The 18,797-nt window shown below is 42.8% G+C and overlaps 1 protein-coding gene across 10 annotated transcripts in view; it reads left to right on the top strand.

The window, feature by feature from the left end:
* The first annotated feature begins 2,121 nt into the window (after positions 1 to 2,121).
* LOC11175718 (SKI family transcriptional corepressor 1) overlaps positions 2,122 to 18,797 on the top strand; it is a 40,515-nt gene continuing 23,839 nt past the window's right edge. The window contains exons 1-3 of one of the 10 annotated variants that reach the window (XM_061640792.1): positions 2,148 to 2,301; positions 2,387 to 2,397; positions 3,145 to 4,046. In XM_061640792.1, the coding sequence (XP_061496776.1) occupies positions 4,017 to 4,046 (30 nt within the window). In that variant the 5' untranslated portion in view covers positions 2,148 to 2,301; positions 2,387 to 2,397; positions 3,145 to 4,016. The other 9 variants (XM_061640793.1, XM_061640788.1, XM_061640795.1 and 6 more) reach the window with 9 other exon arrangements.

Raw genomic sequence — 18,797 nt, 5'->3', positions numbered from 1 at the left:
CTTGACTTCCAGCTTCAAGTAGCTCAGACGCGTGACCCATCTATCGAAGCTCTTAAACATCGGTTAGAATCAGAAGAAGTTGACGGATTCTTACTTCAAGATGGGCTTGTCTATCGCGACATACCTGATGGTCAACCTCAATTGTATGTCCCTTCGGAAATGGTCGACAACGTAATTAGACACACTCACGAGCGAATTGGCCACCTGGGCATAAACAAAACCTTCAGCAAAATCAGTCAGCATTACTGGTTTCCCCACATGAAGCCCACTATCGACAAATTCATTAAGAACTGCCTCAAGTGCATTGTTTATTCTGCACCTCATCATACTAATGCCCGGAATATGTACAGCATCCCTAAAGAGCCCTTACCCTTCGATACCATCCATATTGACCATTTAGGTCCGCTCCCTAGTTCTCCCTTACGCAAGAAGTATATACTTGTTGTTATCGATGCTTTCACTAAACTAACCAAACTTTACCCAACCTCCTCAACTAATGCGAAGGAAGTGTGTTCTGCCCTTTCCCAATATATGTCTTACTATAGCCGCCCTAGGCGGATTGTTAGCGATCGAGCTACTTGTTTCACCTCAACCTTGTTTGAGGACTTCTTGGAATCGCATAACATTAGCCATGTCCTCAACGCCACCGGATCCCCACAAGCCAATGGACAGGTAGAACGGGTGAACCGTGTGTTGCGTCCTATCCTTAGTAAACTATCTGATGCTCCCGACCAGACCGATTGGGTATCCAAGTTGCGGTCAGCCGAATACGCTTTAAACAATACCGTCCACACATCTACGAACTTCTGCCCCTCTGTCCTACTCTTTGGTGTTGAGCAACGCGGTAAAGTTCCAGACGAGTTAGCCGAATACCTGGATGAGAAATTTGATCGAGCCTCTAGGGACTTAGAAGCCATTCGGGATAAAGCGTTAGAAAACATAGAAGAGTCTCAACGGAAGAATGAGGAATACTTTAGCAAAAAGCACAAACCACCGCAGTGCTATAAGGAGGGTGACTTAGTGGCTATACGTTACTCTGATACGACCGATAGTGGTAATAAGAAGCTCAATCCTAAATTCAGGGGACCTTACGTCATCCATAAAGTGTTGCCCCATGATAGGTACGTGGTACGCGATGTAGAAGGATGTCAACTCACACAACTACCCTACGATGGGGTTCTAGAAGCGAATAAGTTGCGACGTTGGACCGAGTCCAGTGATTAGGAAATTGAGGGCAATTTATTGTTCAGGATAGCCGAGCTGTAACGTCCGGACTAATATCGCCCACTGTGCACTCAACCCGAACCCCGAACGCAGCGGTATAAACGCATTATACCTTGACCGCTGGAGCACCCGGTGTGCTAGATGAACTGTCATAGAATAAAGCTCTCTTCTTGGCGCGACATTGAACGAAACAGACGTAAGCCACTGACTTCTGCGTATAATTATTTGTGTGCTCTTCCGAATTGTGCTAAATCTTATTAAAACGGCCAATTAACCTTCCGCCAACCGTAAAACGCTTGGTCGTTACACAAATTTTGTTGTTTATTTCATCGATGACGCTTGCTTGAAAATAAAACACAAAGAAAAATAATCCCTGGCATCGTGGCATAAGGAAGCTGCTTAGGCGCTGTTTGAAAGACCCACATAGAACTTTGATGCTGTTTATCTACTGCAAAAGGCGAATTAGAGCAGCGATCTTTAGCGTGCCAAAATGAGCTGCTTAAGCAATTCTGGCTATTTGGGAAGTGTTTAAAAAACAAAATATACATCAAAAAATTTATTATAAATGCTTAAAATCCAAATTTAGTGGATGTCAACAAAACGCACACTGCTGCTGTGTCATTTCATACACCTGATTACCATGACCAAGGTAAATAGAAAATGTTGCCAGACAAAAATCAAATTGGATTGAATTTGGCATGCAACAAAGTTGCGCTAGCTGTCAAAATCCATACATTTTGCCAGCAACAATGTTGCGCGCAACAAGATTAGACCAGTGCCTTACCGAGCGTATACTGTACACCTCTCAACACATTTGACACATATGGGTACACGGTGCTAGATGGTTATTGACTGTCAAACGTCTTTCCCTGTTTGTTCGCTCGTGGTTTGCATCACCTGGCCAGTGACATTCACTTTGCGTTCATGTGTTTGGCATCAATAGAAAATAGGTGGTGCGTTGTTGCCCTCGTTGGTGTGCTTTTTCATAGGCTCTTTTTCAATGGTCGAGACTACAGACGGACTCGCATCCGTGGTCATTGTATAGCAGTTGCAATCAATCGATCGTATCCCGTCGAGGTAGTATATTTTCGTGAAACTGCAGCATTATATCGTAAGCGGAGAATAGAAAGAGTAATATCATCTCACACACCTTGTGCTCTAGCTCGCCAATTCGTCTGTATTACATCGATGCGAAAGTGCGATCGTTTTTTTATGTGTGGAACTAAGGCCAAATTAGAGCTGCTCTTGGGAACGAAAAGTTTACAAGCAGTTCAGAGTTTCGCTGCGTTAACGGTGTGGTGAAAAATACAGACGTATGTGTGTCGAGTGACTGTGTGTAGGCGTTTGTATGTGTGCAGGAAGTGTGGTGTTGTAAAAAGGGGTTTTGGTGAAATTTTACATCTTTCGAAGAAAAAAAAAACGCATTGTTCGCTCTCAGCCGAGAGCAAACACGTCAACGCGAGAGTGTTGGTTGTTCACGCTGCAGTAGTATTGGTGGGAGCGAAAATAATTCTGAAGTTGCGCCACGACGTCGCACTAGTGCTAGCGCGAAAGCAGCGGAGAGGAGATTGTGTTGTTTGAAAATAATACCAACACCCGTTCAATGTATGGGTGTTTACATTTGTGAGACATCACGGGCAGTGGTTTTCTGGGCTCGTCGTCGTCGTCGTGGTTGTTATTGGTGATTCGCTGGTTGGTTGCTTTAGCAATTCACAATTTCCGTTCCTCTGCTGTCCCAGTCGAGTATCTTGAATTTGAGGGCGATTTTCCCATCGCTACTGCATGTCGTGAAGCTGACGCACACGGCCAAAATTAAATCGATCGTCCAGAAAATACAATCATGCGCAAAAATAAATACCCGTGCAAAATGACGAGCTGCTAGAAAAGGTTTGCTTCAACCGATTTTGTTTGTGTTTTCAGGTGCAGTCCCTGCCGAGCGGGCCAGTGTCAAAAGCGCTCGCCAGTGAATACCTTCGATTAGTAATGGCGAATCGCAGTGCCCTTTGACAAGTGCTCCTAGTGATTGCCATCGCCACAAAATTAAATACCCATCGCTCCAGCGCGAGCTTGCATCTTGCCCATTTCGCTCGGTTTTGTTGCGAGGTGCATTATTGCATTGTGATACATTCAACAAAATCAAATGATGTGAATTTGTTTGCCCTTCCTTGTGGGTGTGTGCGTGTGTGTGCGTGCGTAAATGTGTGTATGTGTGTGCGTGTGTGAGTTTTACGGTTTCATATGAAGCGAAAATTGGGCGAGAAAGTTCAGAAAAGCGCCGCGTTTAAATGCCTGCTTTGATCAATATCTGTTAACCAATGGTTAGCTAAATTCGAGGCACCAGCGAGGCCACACTGTGCAAAGTGATAGTTTTGAAAAGTGAAGTTTTGTAAAGAATTGAGAAGAAACAAGCACACACCCACCATTACGGCCGCGACAGCAACGGTTGTATTGCCGTTCACCATCTTTTTATTTCGACTGAAGTCTTCTGGGCAATGCTATTGTGCGTGAAGAGAGGTTTTGCATTGGTTGCTGGAAAAGATAGGTAAAAAAAGATTGAAGCTAGTAGAAGAAAAAAACAACCTTTCCGAAACAGATCCATCAGTGAGGTACGAGTGAAACGTGAGGTACGCAAAGGGCAATAAATAAAGCGGATATCGCTTGGCATTGTCTCGAGAGTGCCCGAGAGCTACACGGGGTTCACCTGCACCGCATCCGGAGAACTGGGAAAAGGGAAAACAATAGGAAGCGGATTCTAGCGATTGCCGACCGAGCTGGAAAAGAAGGCAGGCAGGATGTCGTCAAAAAACATACCAGCTGATAAGGTGAGTGGCCTGGAAAGTGCAGGATGCATTTTATGGTAGCAAACGATAAGCGTAGGCAAAGGTAAACATGTTCGGGAGACACACCTTCCTGCTCCAACCTGATGTATTCCTACATTACCGCGACTTTCTTTTAAACAGCTTTGAACATCAAATTATGTTTAATTCCATTTTTTCGAACTGTGCTGCTATTGCACTGTGGAGGAAATTATGCATGATGATTCTAAAAAGGATTTACATCATAGACTAAATCCGCGCTCATCATCAAACATCAAATCAAATTCATCAAATTCGCGCAATTAAAGCAAAAGCTTTAATACATGCAAATATAAATATATAATCAAAGGGAATGATAGACAAAACAGTGCAAACTTTGCAATACGATGGTATAGCATGGTATTAAACATTACAAATGAAAATCTGAATACAGTCTGTTCCCGAGTTATGTGTTTCTCGACATACGCGGATTCAGTGATATGCGGGTTTCTAAATTTGATAGACCAAATTAAGTGCAATTTGCTTCAAGAATTGTCCAATGCAGCATAAATTGCATTTTTGCCCAAAAAATATATATATTCCGCTCAGAAGCCAGAAATATCAGAATTTTCTGATGATAAAGTGTACAATGGTTCTTCATTTAATGGAAAATAGCGAGGAATCGAATGTATTTTAGCTGAAAAACGTGAAATTCGACTTACGCGGATTTTCAAGTTCCTCGGGAACCCATACACCGCGCATCTCGGGAACAGACTGTACACCGATAACAGTCGATGATTTAATTACCATAATTCATTTACATTATTGATATTTTAGTGTGTTTCGGCAGGGAAACATGACTTTATTGTGCTAACTTTCAAACGTTGAATTTAACATTTTCGCGTTTTTTTTCAATGCCATTGCATAAAATTGAAGTTGTCCTTTAAATTGTTGCTAGGCCTGTTTTTAGTTTTATGTTGTCTATTTATCCTCCATTTGTGTTGTGGTGTACTTGCACTAGTTAACATCATACCTTACTGATGATATAGGTTGGACATTTTCCCTATCGTACTTTAAATCTCTGTAAGCATCCTTTAATGTGCCGGTGACAATCGCCTTGTGATCAACTGTTGGCCCTTCCTCAGCACAATATTTCACAGCCAAAAATGAGGGATGCTTTTCGTGTGGACAAATTTGATGAATGATTAATTATGAATCAGGCTCACTAGTAAAATACGATGCCATGCAATTGCTTTCCGCGACGCTTGACTTACCGTAAATCATGGAGCGAGTTAAAAGGACCTTTAATGCTACGAAAATTCTTTGCGGACCCGAACATTTCCTCCCGTTTCCCATTCCGGAGGATGGGTTTTGATGGAATGGCTAGTGGCCGTGTGAGGATATCGCCAACATCAATAACCACCATTTGGCAGGGGATGGCGTATTTAATTAATTAACTAATGAGCACGACAATAAATTAAGGCGATAACGGAAGGCTATTTTTTTGTTGTCTTAATTGATGTTCCCATTGATCTTGCTGGAGAACCATGTTTCAATTTTTGCATTGTCGATACTGGTTGGCATTTCCGATTGCGGCTACCTTTCGAGACACGGTTACTTGGGGTGGATTTCATTCCCCCAATTCATTAAATCACTTTTAAGCTGATTTCGTACCCAATATTGTACGCTTTGCGTCATTTGGTACCGAGACAACTGTATTCCTTTTTTTGTTTTTAATTTTGTTTGAGTTATTTAGAAGATGACTAACAATAACATAAAATACATTTTCTTAAAACATCAAATCTAAAACTCAGCAAAAAAATCATCAAAACAGCTTGATAAAATAAAAAAAAAAACATCGAAGCAGTATTTAAATTTAATTGATCGTCTCTGCAAGCACAACGGCAGAACAAAGAAAGGCTTCCGAACAACATATTTAAAACAACAACAGCACGCCCGTGCATCGGAGAGCAGCCGATGATTTCCCATTCGATGTTCTACCAACTTCTGCTAGCTGGAAAATGTACCATTCCTTCATTCCGTTCCCTGTACCGTCAAACCAAACGGGCAAAATTTCGACCCGGAATCCCTTTTGCCAACTGACGGAGTGCATGCGCGATGTAACCATCAGGATATGGAAGTCGTCCTTGCCGTCATCACCGTCATTTTCATCATCATCATCATGAGCATCACACACCAGCACTGCCACCATCATCATGATACTATTTGGCGCTCTCTCAGAGCTCTGGGAAATGGTTTGCTCTCTCTCTTTCTCTCTCTTCCGTGCGCTCTCGGTGCAAATTCCAGAACCATTTATTTTCGACCCGTCTTCTACAGCAGCAGCACGTTGTGGTATGATTTGCTCGCATGAGCATCCTTTTTTTCTCCGCTCAACAGCAGCAGCACCCCGCAAGCTTGCACATAGCAGATTTTTTGTTTTGTTTCCGGAAAAAGGATAATTCAAACACATACCACACAGGGAGGAACGCTGTGCATATCTTTTTGTACTATTAATTTCTCCAGCACACTGCACCTTGTTCTACCGGGGAGAGTTAGCCTGAAGTAAACAGCATCGGAGACGTCCATGTTGCTGCAATTGTATTTGTTTGGTACAATTTGAGTTCAATATTTATTAAAGTATGCGCATTGCGTGTTTTTTTGTGTGTATTATTTTATGATTAGTATGTAACAAAAATATAACCTGGTTTATTTGATTTATAGGCTTTCATTCGCCCACTTCCCTTAATTTTATCCGTTCGCTTCCAGCGCTACTTCTTGCGCTGTCAATCGAAATCATCGTAGCGTGGCACGGCTATGGGGGGGGGGGAATGTTTTCTCCGCACATGTAATTCAACGTGTAGGAATTTGATTTGAATTGATTTTTTCTCCTGACTCTTACTATTGCTTAAGCCACTTGTCCATCAAGGCGTGGCTCGGGGCAAATTTGATTACTCAATCTCAGCTGGTGACAGCTTGCAGCAAATTGCTTCCCTTTAGTTGCGCTTGAACAGGGTGGACCGAATCAGCCTCAGCGCGAGCCTTATGCGCCCAACCACTGGATGGTTGAAATCTTGCCACTGTGATGAACCTCTGTGATGCGATGCTCGCACAGGAACCTTCAAAATGATGGTGTTACATTATCATCGATTCGGTGCTAAGTGACTGTAAGGCTGGCAAGGGATAAGTGAGGCTCATAAAATCGTTTACCAACAGGCAGGCGTGTGTGGAGGAGGGGTGGGGGCAGGACTCCGTATTCTCACTCGAAGGCATCTCAGCTCAATCGATTATGCGTTCGTTTGTAAGACGTGATTTGTTTGCTTCAAAGTGACTGTGACGTTTAGGCGGTCGCCTGTTTAACACGCTTCAGCTACCACATGTGGCAGCCTTTCCGCCGAACACGAATGGTAGTGGAATATTATTACGACCTCCTGCCGGGAACATCAAGCACATGATGTGGTGGTGGTGTTGTAAGAGCACGACAGAGGCACACGCGGTGGTGTGTTGACGGACTTGCACTACCCTTGATGTCAGCTGTATGCTAATGGTCTCCACTCTAATGTCCTCTCGGTTGTCCTTTTTTTGTCATGTTCAGTTGTATAATATCCTTGATGGGTTTTCTTTACGGTTACTCTACGTTGTGTTATCCCCTCCCCAGAAACTATTCATGAGATTGCGGCTATTTTCTTACCATTTTGTTAGTTTAAGTTGTACAAATTGTACTAAATTATGTACTTAATGAATGCGAATTGAATATGGTTTTTAAAATGACCTGTCGAACATGACCACTTGATAATAAATTGCGTTTAAGGGAAAAACAAGCATCTGCATCTTTTTCTCACGGCCGTGATAGGTATGTTGAATAATAGAAAAAAAAAACAGTAAATATTAGGCTGTACGCGTTCACCATCCGTTGGTGTAACCATCCTTATTTCTTGTGGCGCATTAATGCACGAACAGCATCCTTACCGCAAGAGTTTCTTTACCGTGCATTCCAAGTAAAGTCCGTCCTCTCAAGAAGTCTTGATTTTAGTTATGGAATTTCTTTACTTTACTGTTTGTTAGCCAGTTTCATAAGCCCCCCACCCTTCACTATCGACAACAGTGTTGTGAAGCGTCGCTCGGAGGTCTCTTGTTTGTTTAGTTGCTCTCGGAGGGGTTCACTTTGTGCGAGGGAGGAGACCCTCCTGTAAATGCTACGCTAGCGCTAGGATTTCATTTCATTTTTTAAGTGCCCGATTTCCTTCCTTTCGATGGCTGATGTCCATGCCAGAAAGGGAGACGATACCTAAGAAGCTCTGTAACGGAACGGAAACTGCATCAATTTGTCTCGAGCGCGCCTAGAATGTTGTTTGTCCGATGCGTCGTTTGAGCGCGTGCCGTGGGAAGCTTCACGTTGCTGGTTTTAATACCATTTTTATTCCCGCTCAGCAACAAATTGCATACCGCGAGGTTCGGCCATCGGGTGGTGGATAATTTCTTTTTTTAATTTTTTTTTTACCGACCAACCACACCCAGGAAGCATAATGGTGTGCGAAAATTGTCCTCCCAGCTACGACGATGGCTAGTAAAAGGACTTTTCTATCCAGCTTTTTTAAAATACGTACGATGATTTCAACGAGGGACTGTAGGCAGAGGGCGAGTTTGGGGAATTTCAATTTCCACCATTGTGTCCCTTCATGCAGGAAACATGCAGAATGTCGATTGAAGATGTATTAGAAAGAGAGAGAGAGAGAGAGAGAGAAATAAAACGAAGAAAGAGATCGAACAACTTTCTGCGTTTTTGCTTTATCCTTTCTAGGCACTCTGAGGGACAGAGCTTAAACAGGGTGCACACACAATAGGACAAGAAAAAAAAATTAAATGCTTTCGAAGTATATACTATGTACAGATGTATGGGTGTGTGTGTTGCGGAATGGGGAAAAAGTTGTTCCATTCGGGAAACGGAAGCCAACGATGGGAGGCAATGGGGGAAGTAAATGATAGGGCGACCAGATCTGTTCGCAGCATCAAGTAGCGCTCCAGGAGAAAATGGAACGAGAACAGCGCGCGGGAAGAAAATTTAATATCCCCGCTCGATAATGGTTGGTGAAGATAAAAATCACACAAATGTAAAAGCAGCCGTTGCGGCCAAACGGGACAGCACTAAAATAATTTAATCGTGTAAAAAAAGTGTTCGAACGAAATTTGCTGTGCGATGGTTTTGTCCCCCTGGAAAAGTGTTCCAGTCCAGGGGAAAAATGTTGAGTTATTCTCTGGCACCATTGCTTGGTGGATGGTAATATTTTAGAAGGACGATCGAAAAAATTGTGCTGTATTACAAAGTTGGTGCTAGTGTTGTTCGTTTGGTTCTGTTATTCATATTGATGCCCTGCCACGTATCGTTTATGTTCTCGCCATCGCTATCACGCTGTTGATCACGATAGATGCAGAATCTATGTGTTTTTTATTTGGCTCTTCTTTAATGGTTTGGACCGCGTTAATGTCGCTAAACATCGAACAATAAACTTTAGTAATACATTTTTTACTTTTTTTTAACAGTGTAATAATGCTGAAACATAATTCTTATGAAAATAAGGTAAAACCGGTAAATATTTTGGATAGATAAAATGGGCAAAATAGTTCGTTATTGTCATAATTTGAAACTGGATTGAATAAGGGATCGCATTGAAAGTCACTTTGGGAGTCGCTAGAAATGTATTTCCTTGGACCTTCGCTATCCATCGTCGGTGGCACACATGCTTCACTCCCGTGTCTCAGAAGTGCCAAAGTTTCGTCCCTTTTCTTTCCGCTACATAATGGAGGTTCCGTTTTGAGTCCCTTTGCTAATTGGATATTGGTTCCCGCTCAGGGAGTTTTGCTACGTGCTTGCTACGGGTGCGATGCCAGTAGAATCCCAGCTGTGGAATATCGCAATGTACGTACACAGCGTATTACATGGTTGTAAAGTACATTGAATGAAAATTTAACATATTTTCGTAGTGCCGTACTGTGTGTGTAGATGCACTGCATAGTTACATTTGAAGAATCGAATCGACTTACCGCCTATGCAACCGCGCGTATGTCATCTAGAAAAATGTGTTTGGTTTGCGGGAAAGGGTTTTCAGCGCTACGCAACCTCTACGACAGTCAATGGGAACATAGTTGCCAGTTGTGCAGCCTATTAGTACACTTTGAAGGACACGGGCATAGCGAAAGGTCAAACATAGGAAGCGGAACGGTGGCAAATAATACTTTGTGCGGTCCTTTTCCCTTACCCGGTTCTGATGGCAGGATCATCGGTTCGGTCAATTTTCCTATTCCGGGCGCATAAAAGCATTCTACGCTTTGCGTCAGCCGCAAGACGTCACGGACGACGAAAGGGCCTTACAACCTTGTGGCACAGGAAATACAGTAACGACGCGGCCTATAGTGGGGAACAATAGCTATTATATGCTATTGTTTGTTCACCGTACTGCCATTTTATGATACTCTATCGTATTACTTACGCTTGCTTCCGTTATCTAAGAAGATTTCCGTTTAATTATTTATTCGTACTGCGTTGGTTGGCCATTGTTGTATGTGTGTATCTTATGAGAAAAGACAAGGAATAAGGAAAGCACCATGGACCTTGGTGTAGGCCACGTATCATTAACCAAATTAGGAGGGGATCAGCATTAGCAGGCTTTGTTGCATAGTTGATAAAGCTGTCGAATTTTGTGCAATAATGTTTTTGTGGAAGAGTTTTGAGACAGAGGCTGTTTTCGGACTGCAGCAGACCACAGTATTAGTTACATTCCAGCAGGCTGGCATCTGTCTTGATCATTAGGAACCTTGATGTTTGTGTTAGGTGTCCATTTTGAACTTTTCACTTTTAACTTTCTTTCTTCCTTTTTCTTTTTGTTCGTTCGTTCATTTGTATATATTGTGCCGGTCTGGTGGTACAGTCGTCAACTCGTACGACCTAACAAATATGCCCGTCATGAACTCAAACCTCGAATGGACCGTGCCCCCGTAGGACTGACTATTATTCTGCTATGTGTAGTCAGTAAGTAACTAAAAAGCCAAGCTCACTTCACTAGTTGGTACAGGCAGGATCAAATTTCAAAAAAAGATACGAACAAAAATATAATCAAGTCAACCCAACTTTACACCACCAGTCTACCTGGAAAGATATGAATGTCGCAAGACTCAAAATCTCTATAAACAAATCTTACTACTACTACTACAGGCAGGACTTAACCGACAACGGTTGTTGTGCTAAAAGAAAAAGATTTGTGTATATTGTACGAAATTTCTTGTTGTGGTCCTATACCCTCTACATAGCTTTCCGTTGCACGAAGCCTTCCGTGCCTTTGTGCCGTGGATCCTGATGCTGTGTTACGATGCGCAATTGAACTATTCTCAACTCTCGCAGTTCCTAGGATAGAAAGAAGGAAAGAAATCGACGCGGAATGGTCGCTTAAGAGGGCTTTCTGTTTGCGGGTGAGAGAATTCAAAGGGGAAGAGAGGGATTTGATTGTTCGTTGGTAAAATTCGAAGGTTCGGGATTGATTCGAATGATAGAGGGAAGGTGAATGGCATATTACTGTATTCTTGTTTCCATTTCATCCTCATCCGTATCTCGGGCTCTCGCGAAGCTGATCATCGTCACGATCGTGCTGCAAACGCTCCGGCGAAGAGTGCCTGCCGGAGTACGATAATCAGGGTTCAAATTGTGAGATTGAATTCGTCGTAAGCGGCTGTTCCATCTATTTATCTATCGTTCCTTCTGCTCCACCCCCTCACCCCCATCGCTGACCATTAAAGAGAGATTATACTCTAAACTCCAGCAGCTTGGTATACCTGCTCGATGCAGAGATATGTGGCCTCTATGTTTCCTCTGCTCAAAGTTCACCTTTCAGTAACCCCCAGCCTCCAGGCCCCTCTCACCCACACCCTCTAGAAAGCTGTTCCGTTTGAACGAGCAGGTTCTGTAATAGCTTTTTTTCTGGTGCTCGTAGCAAAGGTCAATGGCTAGACGCGTACCTCCGTCGTCGTTTCGGGCCGCTTTCGTCTTCAACATTTTGTAGCTTTTTTTAAGAGTGAAACGCGATCCGTTTCGGAGCTTATTATAAAGCATAGCGGTTTTCATTATAATCGTGCACGTAGCCCTTCAATTCACCGCAACAGAAATACAATGGAATTGAGCATTCTTGTTATTTTTCAAATCAACCAGTATTACTAGTAGCATTAGAAATGGCCAAAAAATTGTATTATTGAGTCCCGAATAATTACTTAAGCTACAAATGTTTAATTTATATTTTTAAAAAATGTGTGCAAAATAGACCAGTGTCTGAAAAAATCGACACATTAGTATCAAATCAATGCTGAATCGGTAACGGGTTTTTTTTCGACAGAATCCACATGGAAACATGCACATACATTTGCATCGTGCTTTGTCATCTATCATCATGTTTTATTCAAAGCGAAAGAGATTGCAAAACTCCACTTTCTTTTTCTCGTGTTTGTTTTTTTTTGTGGCGGATCTCTATCTGTTTCTAGAGCGCGGTAGTAGCTGTATGGAGCACCGCCAACAAGTTCGATAGCAAGATGTCTCATAAAAGTGTGTCGTAAATTTTGCCATTAGCGGGGCGCGAGGTGTAACGCTGCCCCCTAACGATTGGCAGCGAGAAAGGGAAAAGGGTGGCGTTGCGCAAGCATATGTACGAAGCAATAATTAAAGGGAAAAAAATCAATCAATATTTGCTTACGAAGTCCAACGACGAACAGGTTGGGGTAATATTGTGTGTGTGTGTAGTGCGCGCGTGCTTGAGCGAGTTTGTCTCGACTGGGGTGCAGCGTGCTGCCCCCCGGATGTATATAGGGGAAAGCGGGGCAAAATGGGCATGTTAAGCAGTTTACTGAATATTCCTTTGAATATGCCATAAAACACAATTTTTCTTTCATTATTGCATGCTTCCACCATTTATCTATGGATTTAAATTGCCACATAGAATGAAAACAACTTAAAAACATGTAAATAATGTAAAATAAAAGTTGATGTTTTACGAGAAGCATTTTTGACACGCGGGGTAAAATGGGCATATCCCTGGGGCAAAATGGGCATATGTAAACAAACTGTGAAACGTCAAAACACTGGGGCAAAATGGGCCACAACAACTGCGCTTAGGTAATGGTCTATGCTTTTGCGCACGTGTCGTGAAATGTATTTTCGTTCTATCTTTTGTTTTGCTGGTCAGAAAAGCCCTTAAAATTCTTCCAAAAATATGTTATCAAAATTAAAACAGTTTTTACACGTTTAAATCTACAAAATCGATTCTTTTGAAGCTGTGTCTGTTATCATTATTGAGGCGACAAATACAACACCATAGCCTCACCAAACGCCATTTGTCAAAAGTATCTGCCCATTTTGCCCCAAGCGTAACTGCCCATTTTGCCTCACGTGAAGCATTTTTGTATTTTATGTTATATTAGTAAAAATACGCATTCGATCGCCTTGCTTTCTTCAGACAAATTGTATAGAAATATCATATCTTTAATAATATATAATGTAAAACTTCAACGCATCCCTGTGACACTGGGTTAAGCTTATTTTCGAAGTGACAAAAATTACATCAATATGCTACTAAACCTTATTTTGCACTTTTCTTGGTTATTTGTTGTGTTAGGGTTATGAAACTTACATGGTGTTCATAGAACACTCTAATGAATACATTTTGAGCATTGGAAAGTATTTTTGTAGTCAAATAATGCTTAAATAGAGGGTGCCCATTTTGCCCCACATGCCCATTTTGCCCCGCTTTCCCCTATGTGCTTATGTTATACGAACCCCGCTTTTGAGCAGTTGTTACGTCTCTGGCTCTATCTTGACGTACTAAAGCTCCGTAGATCATGTACACCTTCCAGCTGATTGCCAAAACTGTTCCATCAAGCACACAAGGCAGCGGGAGAAACAAATTTAAACAATCGATGCTGGGGCCTGCAACACGCGCCCATGTTTCGCAAGAAGCAATATGTTTATGCTTCGGTTCGGTGTAGTGTGCCTTCGGAATCTCGCAACCTTGTGACCTTCTCCGTGTTGACGCAAAGCGGGTGTGTGTACACGTGTGTTCGCGCTCGCGTCTGTGTGTGTGTGTAGCTTTAATATATTATTTACGCTAGTGAAACACGCATTCATCTCGATGACGACTTCATCGAACGGGCGAAAGCATTACCAAGTGAACGTTTCGTCCAGAACCAGACCCTCCAATTAACCGGTCACTGCTTGATCACATCATCATCATCATCATCATCGATTTGTTCACTTTTGCATGGCATTTGTATATGCGTGCATCCGTGCGTGTCGCAATCGGTGTCAAAAGTAGCGACAGTGTGCTGTTGTTGCTACAAGGTCATCGATCGCGTTCCAAATCGATCGAATTGGACCATTCAAACCCTTGCGAGAGCGCTTGCTTCCGTTTCGATGCGAATGGCTGTGATTTCATGGTAGAACATTCCAAATAGTAGCAAACGCGTCCGCCCACCCTGCCTTGGCTTGGCGCCTGGTGAGGACTCATCCCGGTTCCCATTTCATCGAGTTCCTACGACGCGGCAGAAATATCGAGCGGCAACTTCTGGTACGCTTCACTCAACGCTCGTCTCTCATCTGCAACATTCGGACGCAGTGTGACGGCGCGGGGGTGGTGGTGCGGTGATCGCAAAGGTGGTACCTTGAATAGCAATCTGCGTTGCTCAACAGATCGTATCGATCTGGGGCAATGGTACAGTTGGGTCATTCATTTTATTGATTCGTATTGTTGAAAACTACGTTCGCATTTGGATGTTGGCATAATTGAATTAAATTTTGTAATTCTTTTTTTATCTGCATCTGTAGCAATGGTGAACCTGATTGATTCATATGTTTTCAAGGTCAAGAAGCTTCCGGCTAATTGTAAGGCCATTGTAATTGTTTGAATTTAACCAATAAATTTAAATGTAACTGTTTGAATGTAAACGATGGAATATTGTATTCAAATTCATTATATAATAAATTACAACATTTTTAAATTGGATCACACAATAAATAGAGAGATTTTTAAACACTTCGATGTTGTTTTTTGTATCATTTTTAAATGCTATAAGTGTTATTATGAGTTATTGCGTAGAAAAATTGAAAATAGTAGAAAATCATTCAACAGGGCTAGATGCCTCGCCGCCTTGTATTAGTTATTGTTTAATTATGGCCTAGCCTTCGACGGTGCGCTGTTTCTATGCTTGAAGGTGTGCGCTGTCTCGCTCTACATCCACTGTTTAAGATTGGTGGTGTATTCGTGCGAGTTTCTCTCAAAAGTCCTTTCACCTTGAAGTTGTATGGCTTTTGCAGTGTTGTTTTAAATGCATTTTTTAAAAAGCAGAATCGTTTTTGTGCCTCTAAATCGAGACATATGGTGGCTTGGTTCGTATTATTGGTCGGCTCATCCTTCGACCGACGATTGGCGATGACCTTCGGATGGATCGGCTTGCCCTAGCGTAGTGAAATCGAGTTTACGGCCATCGGCCTGCTCGTGTTAAAGAAGAGGCTAACCGCAACACCTCCATCGGAAGGTGTTTGCTATTCGGTAGAACGAATGTGTAAGACGTTCTGCTGGAGCGCGCGTCGTTCACAAATAGATCGATTCTTTGCCACTCCTTTGCGCTCCTCGGTATGCGAAGCTCGCGTACACGTGCAAATGCAGCAAGCTTGCATGTGTGGACGTGTGCACTATCTTATGCGCTACATCTGTCCGAGGCAACACGCGTGCATAGACGCTGATGATGCGTTGAAGCTAAATTTATAGTTTACGCCACGGTAGAATGCAAATTGACCATGTACCCGAGTGCATCGCAGCGCAAACGGAAACGCAAGCTATGCCCGTATGATTACACCCGGCTGCACTGAAACGGATCCAATTTAATATCAATTGTAAGGTCCAATCGAAGGCCGTTGTTTAAATGTCTCTCTCTCTCTCTCTCTCTCTCTCTCTCTCTCTCTCTCTCTTTCTCTTTTTCTCTCTTTCTCTCATCTCTCCTCTCGCTTACTATCTCTATTCCGTACGATAAATAATATTTCATTTCGAGGAAATAGTCGTGGGAAATGGAAACATGTTCTTTAAAGTTGTTGATTTGTTTTATGTTGCTAGAAGTCTGCCATGGTACGTTTCATTTTTTCACCTTGCTAAAAAATTTGAAATCAACAATACAACTTACCATAACGAAATTAAGCGATGGCACATGATACACTTTACGCCCATTAAGGTTATCATCATTCACTTTTGCACTCAAAAAGAAACCCGTGTATTCTGAAAGTGTGCTTTAAAAAAACCCGTACACCAACGAGTGGGAAGTGAGCGGTCAGCTGACCAAACCGCCCAGCTAAACAGCCTATTGTGTTGTTGCGGATTAACGGGATGCATCGTCTTCCCGTACAGACACACACACCCGACGGCATTACTCTCCCACTCTCACGGAGCTTCGTGTCCGATTTGCGCATCCACTGATGTTTGCTGTTCCTGGTTGAGATCACGGTGGCCTGGTTCGGTTGGCACTACTGGGACTAACGGGTGGCCAACCCTACACAACTCGAACCCGTTCAAACGTGAAGCGACAACATCGTGGACGAAGCCGGTCAGTGTGTGCATTCATTTCTTCGCTGGTCGCATCGTTGGTAGCGGTTGTGGCACATAAAATGCGAACACCTTCAGAGAAGAGGAATCGGAGCGTAATTGACCCAGTTCCAGGTCCGCGCTGCCGCATTCAATTACCATATACCCGCTACCGTGCCTGCCAGCAATGCCATGCGAACGATTTAGAGCCTCCAAACGCCTTGACATAATGTTTTTTTTCATCATTCACGTTAAAGATCCCCACTAGTTGGTTGCCGTTAACGTGGTTCCGGTTGACCTCTTAAGTGTGTAGATTGGAGATGGTTAAACATGATGCATATTTTGAACTTTTTTTGGATTGATGTTACACCTAAATTGAGAGTATGCATTGCAATGGTTTTTGCAGATAAAAGCAGACCTATACTTCTTCTATTTGGCGTAACGTCCTACGCGGACATGCCGGCCTGTGCAGGCTTTCGAGTCTTAATTCATTACCACACGCCCGAATAGTCAATCCTTGCTACGGGGGGACGGTCCGGGCTTGAACCCATGGCGGGCTTGTTATTGAGTCGTTCGAGTTGACGACTGTACCACGGGACCGCCCCAAAAGCAGACTTATACACATCTAATTACTAAGAGCTGAATTATTACTGAAAAATGAAAAAAAAAATACAAACTGAGCAGCTACGGTATAAAACTAAGGAAGTATTTTGATCGATTGATTGTTTCAAAGAGAGCGGTTTGGTAGGAAACCATGTTGAACACGATATAGAACTGTGTAACATAAAGTTTCTCTCGGCTTGTGATGACAATTACAAATAGCCTATTTTTAAGAAATCAAACGATTTTACTGTCCAGTCAGATCGATGAACAATAACATAAGTTTCGCTAGGATTTGGCACCGATTCAAAACACGCACACGTTTACCATTTCCCATATATATTCGTCCTTTTCCGTAGTGAAATGAAAGCAAAAATTGGCGCACCCTTTACCGCCGACAACAAAGCGCAAAATTGTAGATCGATACCAAGTCCCTCCATGCATTCCGAAAGAGCAGACCGCATTCCAAACCTGCCCAAAACAACAATCCATTAATTTATTATTTCACCAAAACCATTGTGTGTGCACCCATCTAGAGTGGCGTTCGAATCTTCTAGCCGCGTGTGCTATAGTGGCAAGGTGTCGAAAAGGGCAAGGGAGTAGCAATGGTGGACTGCCCAATTTTCGCCATGCCATATCTATGATTTATTCTACAACTCCAAACGAAATGGCCTTTGTGAACGGGAAGCTTTCAAAACAGTTAAAAGCATTCTGGTTACGGTGATGGGATGGGATATGATGGTAGTAGGTTCGGGACCGCTGGAGAATGAGTTGGTACCGTGCAGGGGGTACCGGGGTCCTTATTGGACGTCGTTGCTCCAATGCTCGAAACATGGAATCCATTCTCGCCGTTCCGGGGCTGTGGAAAAGTGTTACGGCTTTTGGAACGCACAATTTTCATCAACCAATTTCTCTGTAGGGCAATGTACGGCGAGGACGCCGAATGAGAATGTATGGTGCTGATGTTGTTTGAATTACCGTCCAAATGTGGTCGTATAATGTTCCACATACGTCATCTAATAGGGTGGGTAGAGCGGTACGTTAAAGGGGACAAAGAAAATGTTGACTTTGCATTCGCTCCTTTACAATCAGACACATTTTCCCGCATCCTCAGGTAAAAGCATCCATTAAAATAAAACCTCCCTGATGGTTTGCGATGTCACGATAATGTAAAAAGTATTTTAGATGATTTCAACAAGTTCGATTTTGTACGAGACCTTAACTAACGATTTAGATCAATGTATCATCATGTTCGTTTTTAGCGTCTCTTGAACAGATTCCGCATTCCGATTTAGCTTTGGTCCGCGTAACTTTTTCTCACACTAAACTTCGATTCGCTCTGCGATGGATGCAGCCCAGCTTCTCACTGAGTTTTCTGTAGCCTTCAGATGCGTGACCTACAAATTGAAACGCACAACTTTCGATCATTCGTCCACGACTCGTCAGCTAACTGTGGCTCACAAACAACGCACCCTGTCAGCTGATACAAGGCAACCAGTTAATCTGCTCACACACAATAAAATATGTATCGTACTCTCCCATTCATTGGTGTGTAACTTTTGCACACCATGATAGGTGG

The sequence above is a fragment of the Anopheles gambiae genome, chromosome 2 (genome assembly GCF_943734735.2).
Source record: "Anopheles gambiae chromosome 2, idAnoGambNW_F1_1, whole genome shotgun sequence".
In the NCBI taxonomy this organism is placed as follows: Eukaryota; Metazoa; Arthropoda; class Insecta; order Diptera; family Culicidae; genus Anopheles; species Anopheles gambiae.
Note: the sequence above shows the minus strand (reverse complement) of the source record. Positions and strands in the feature narration are given on the sequence as shown.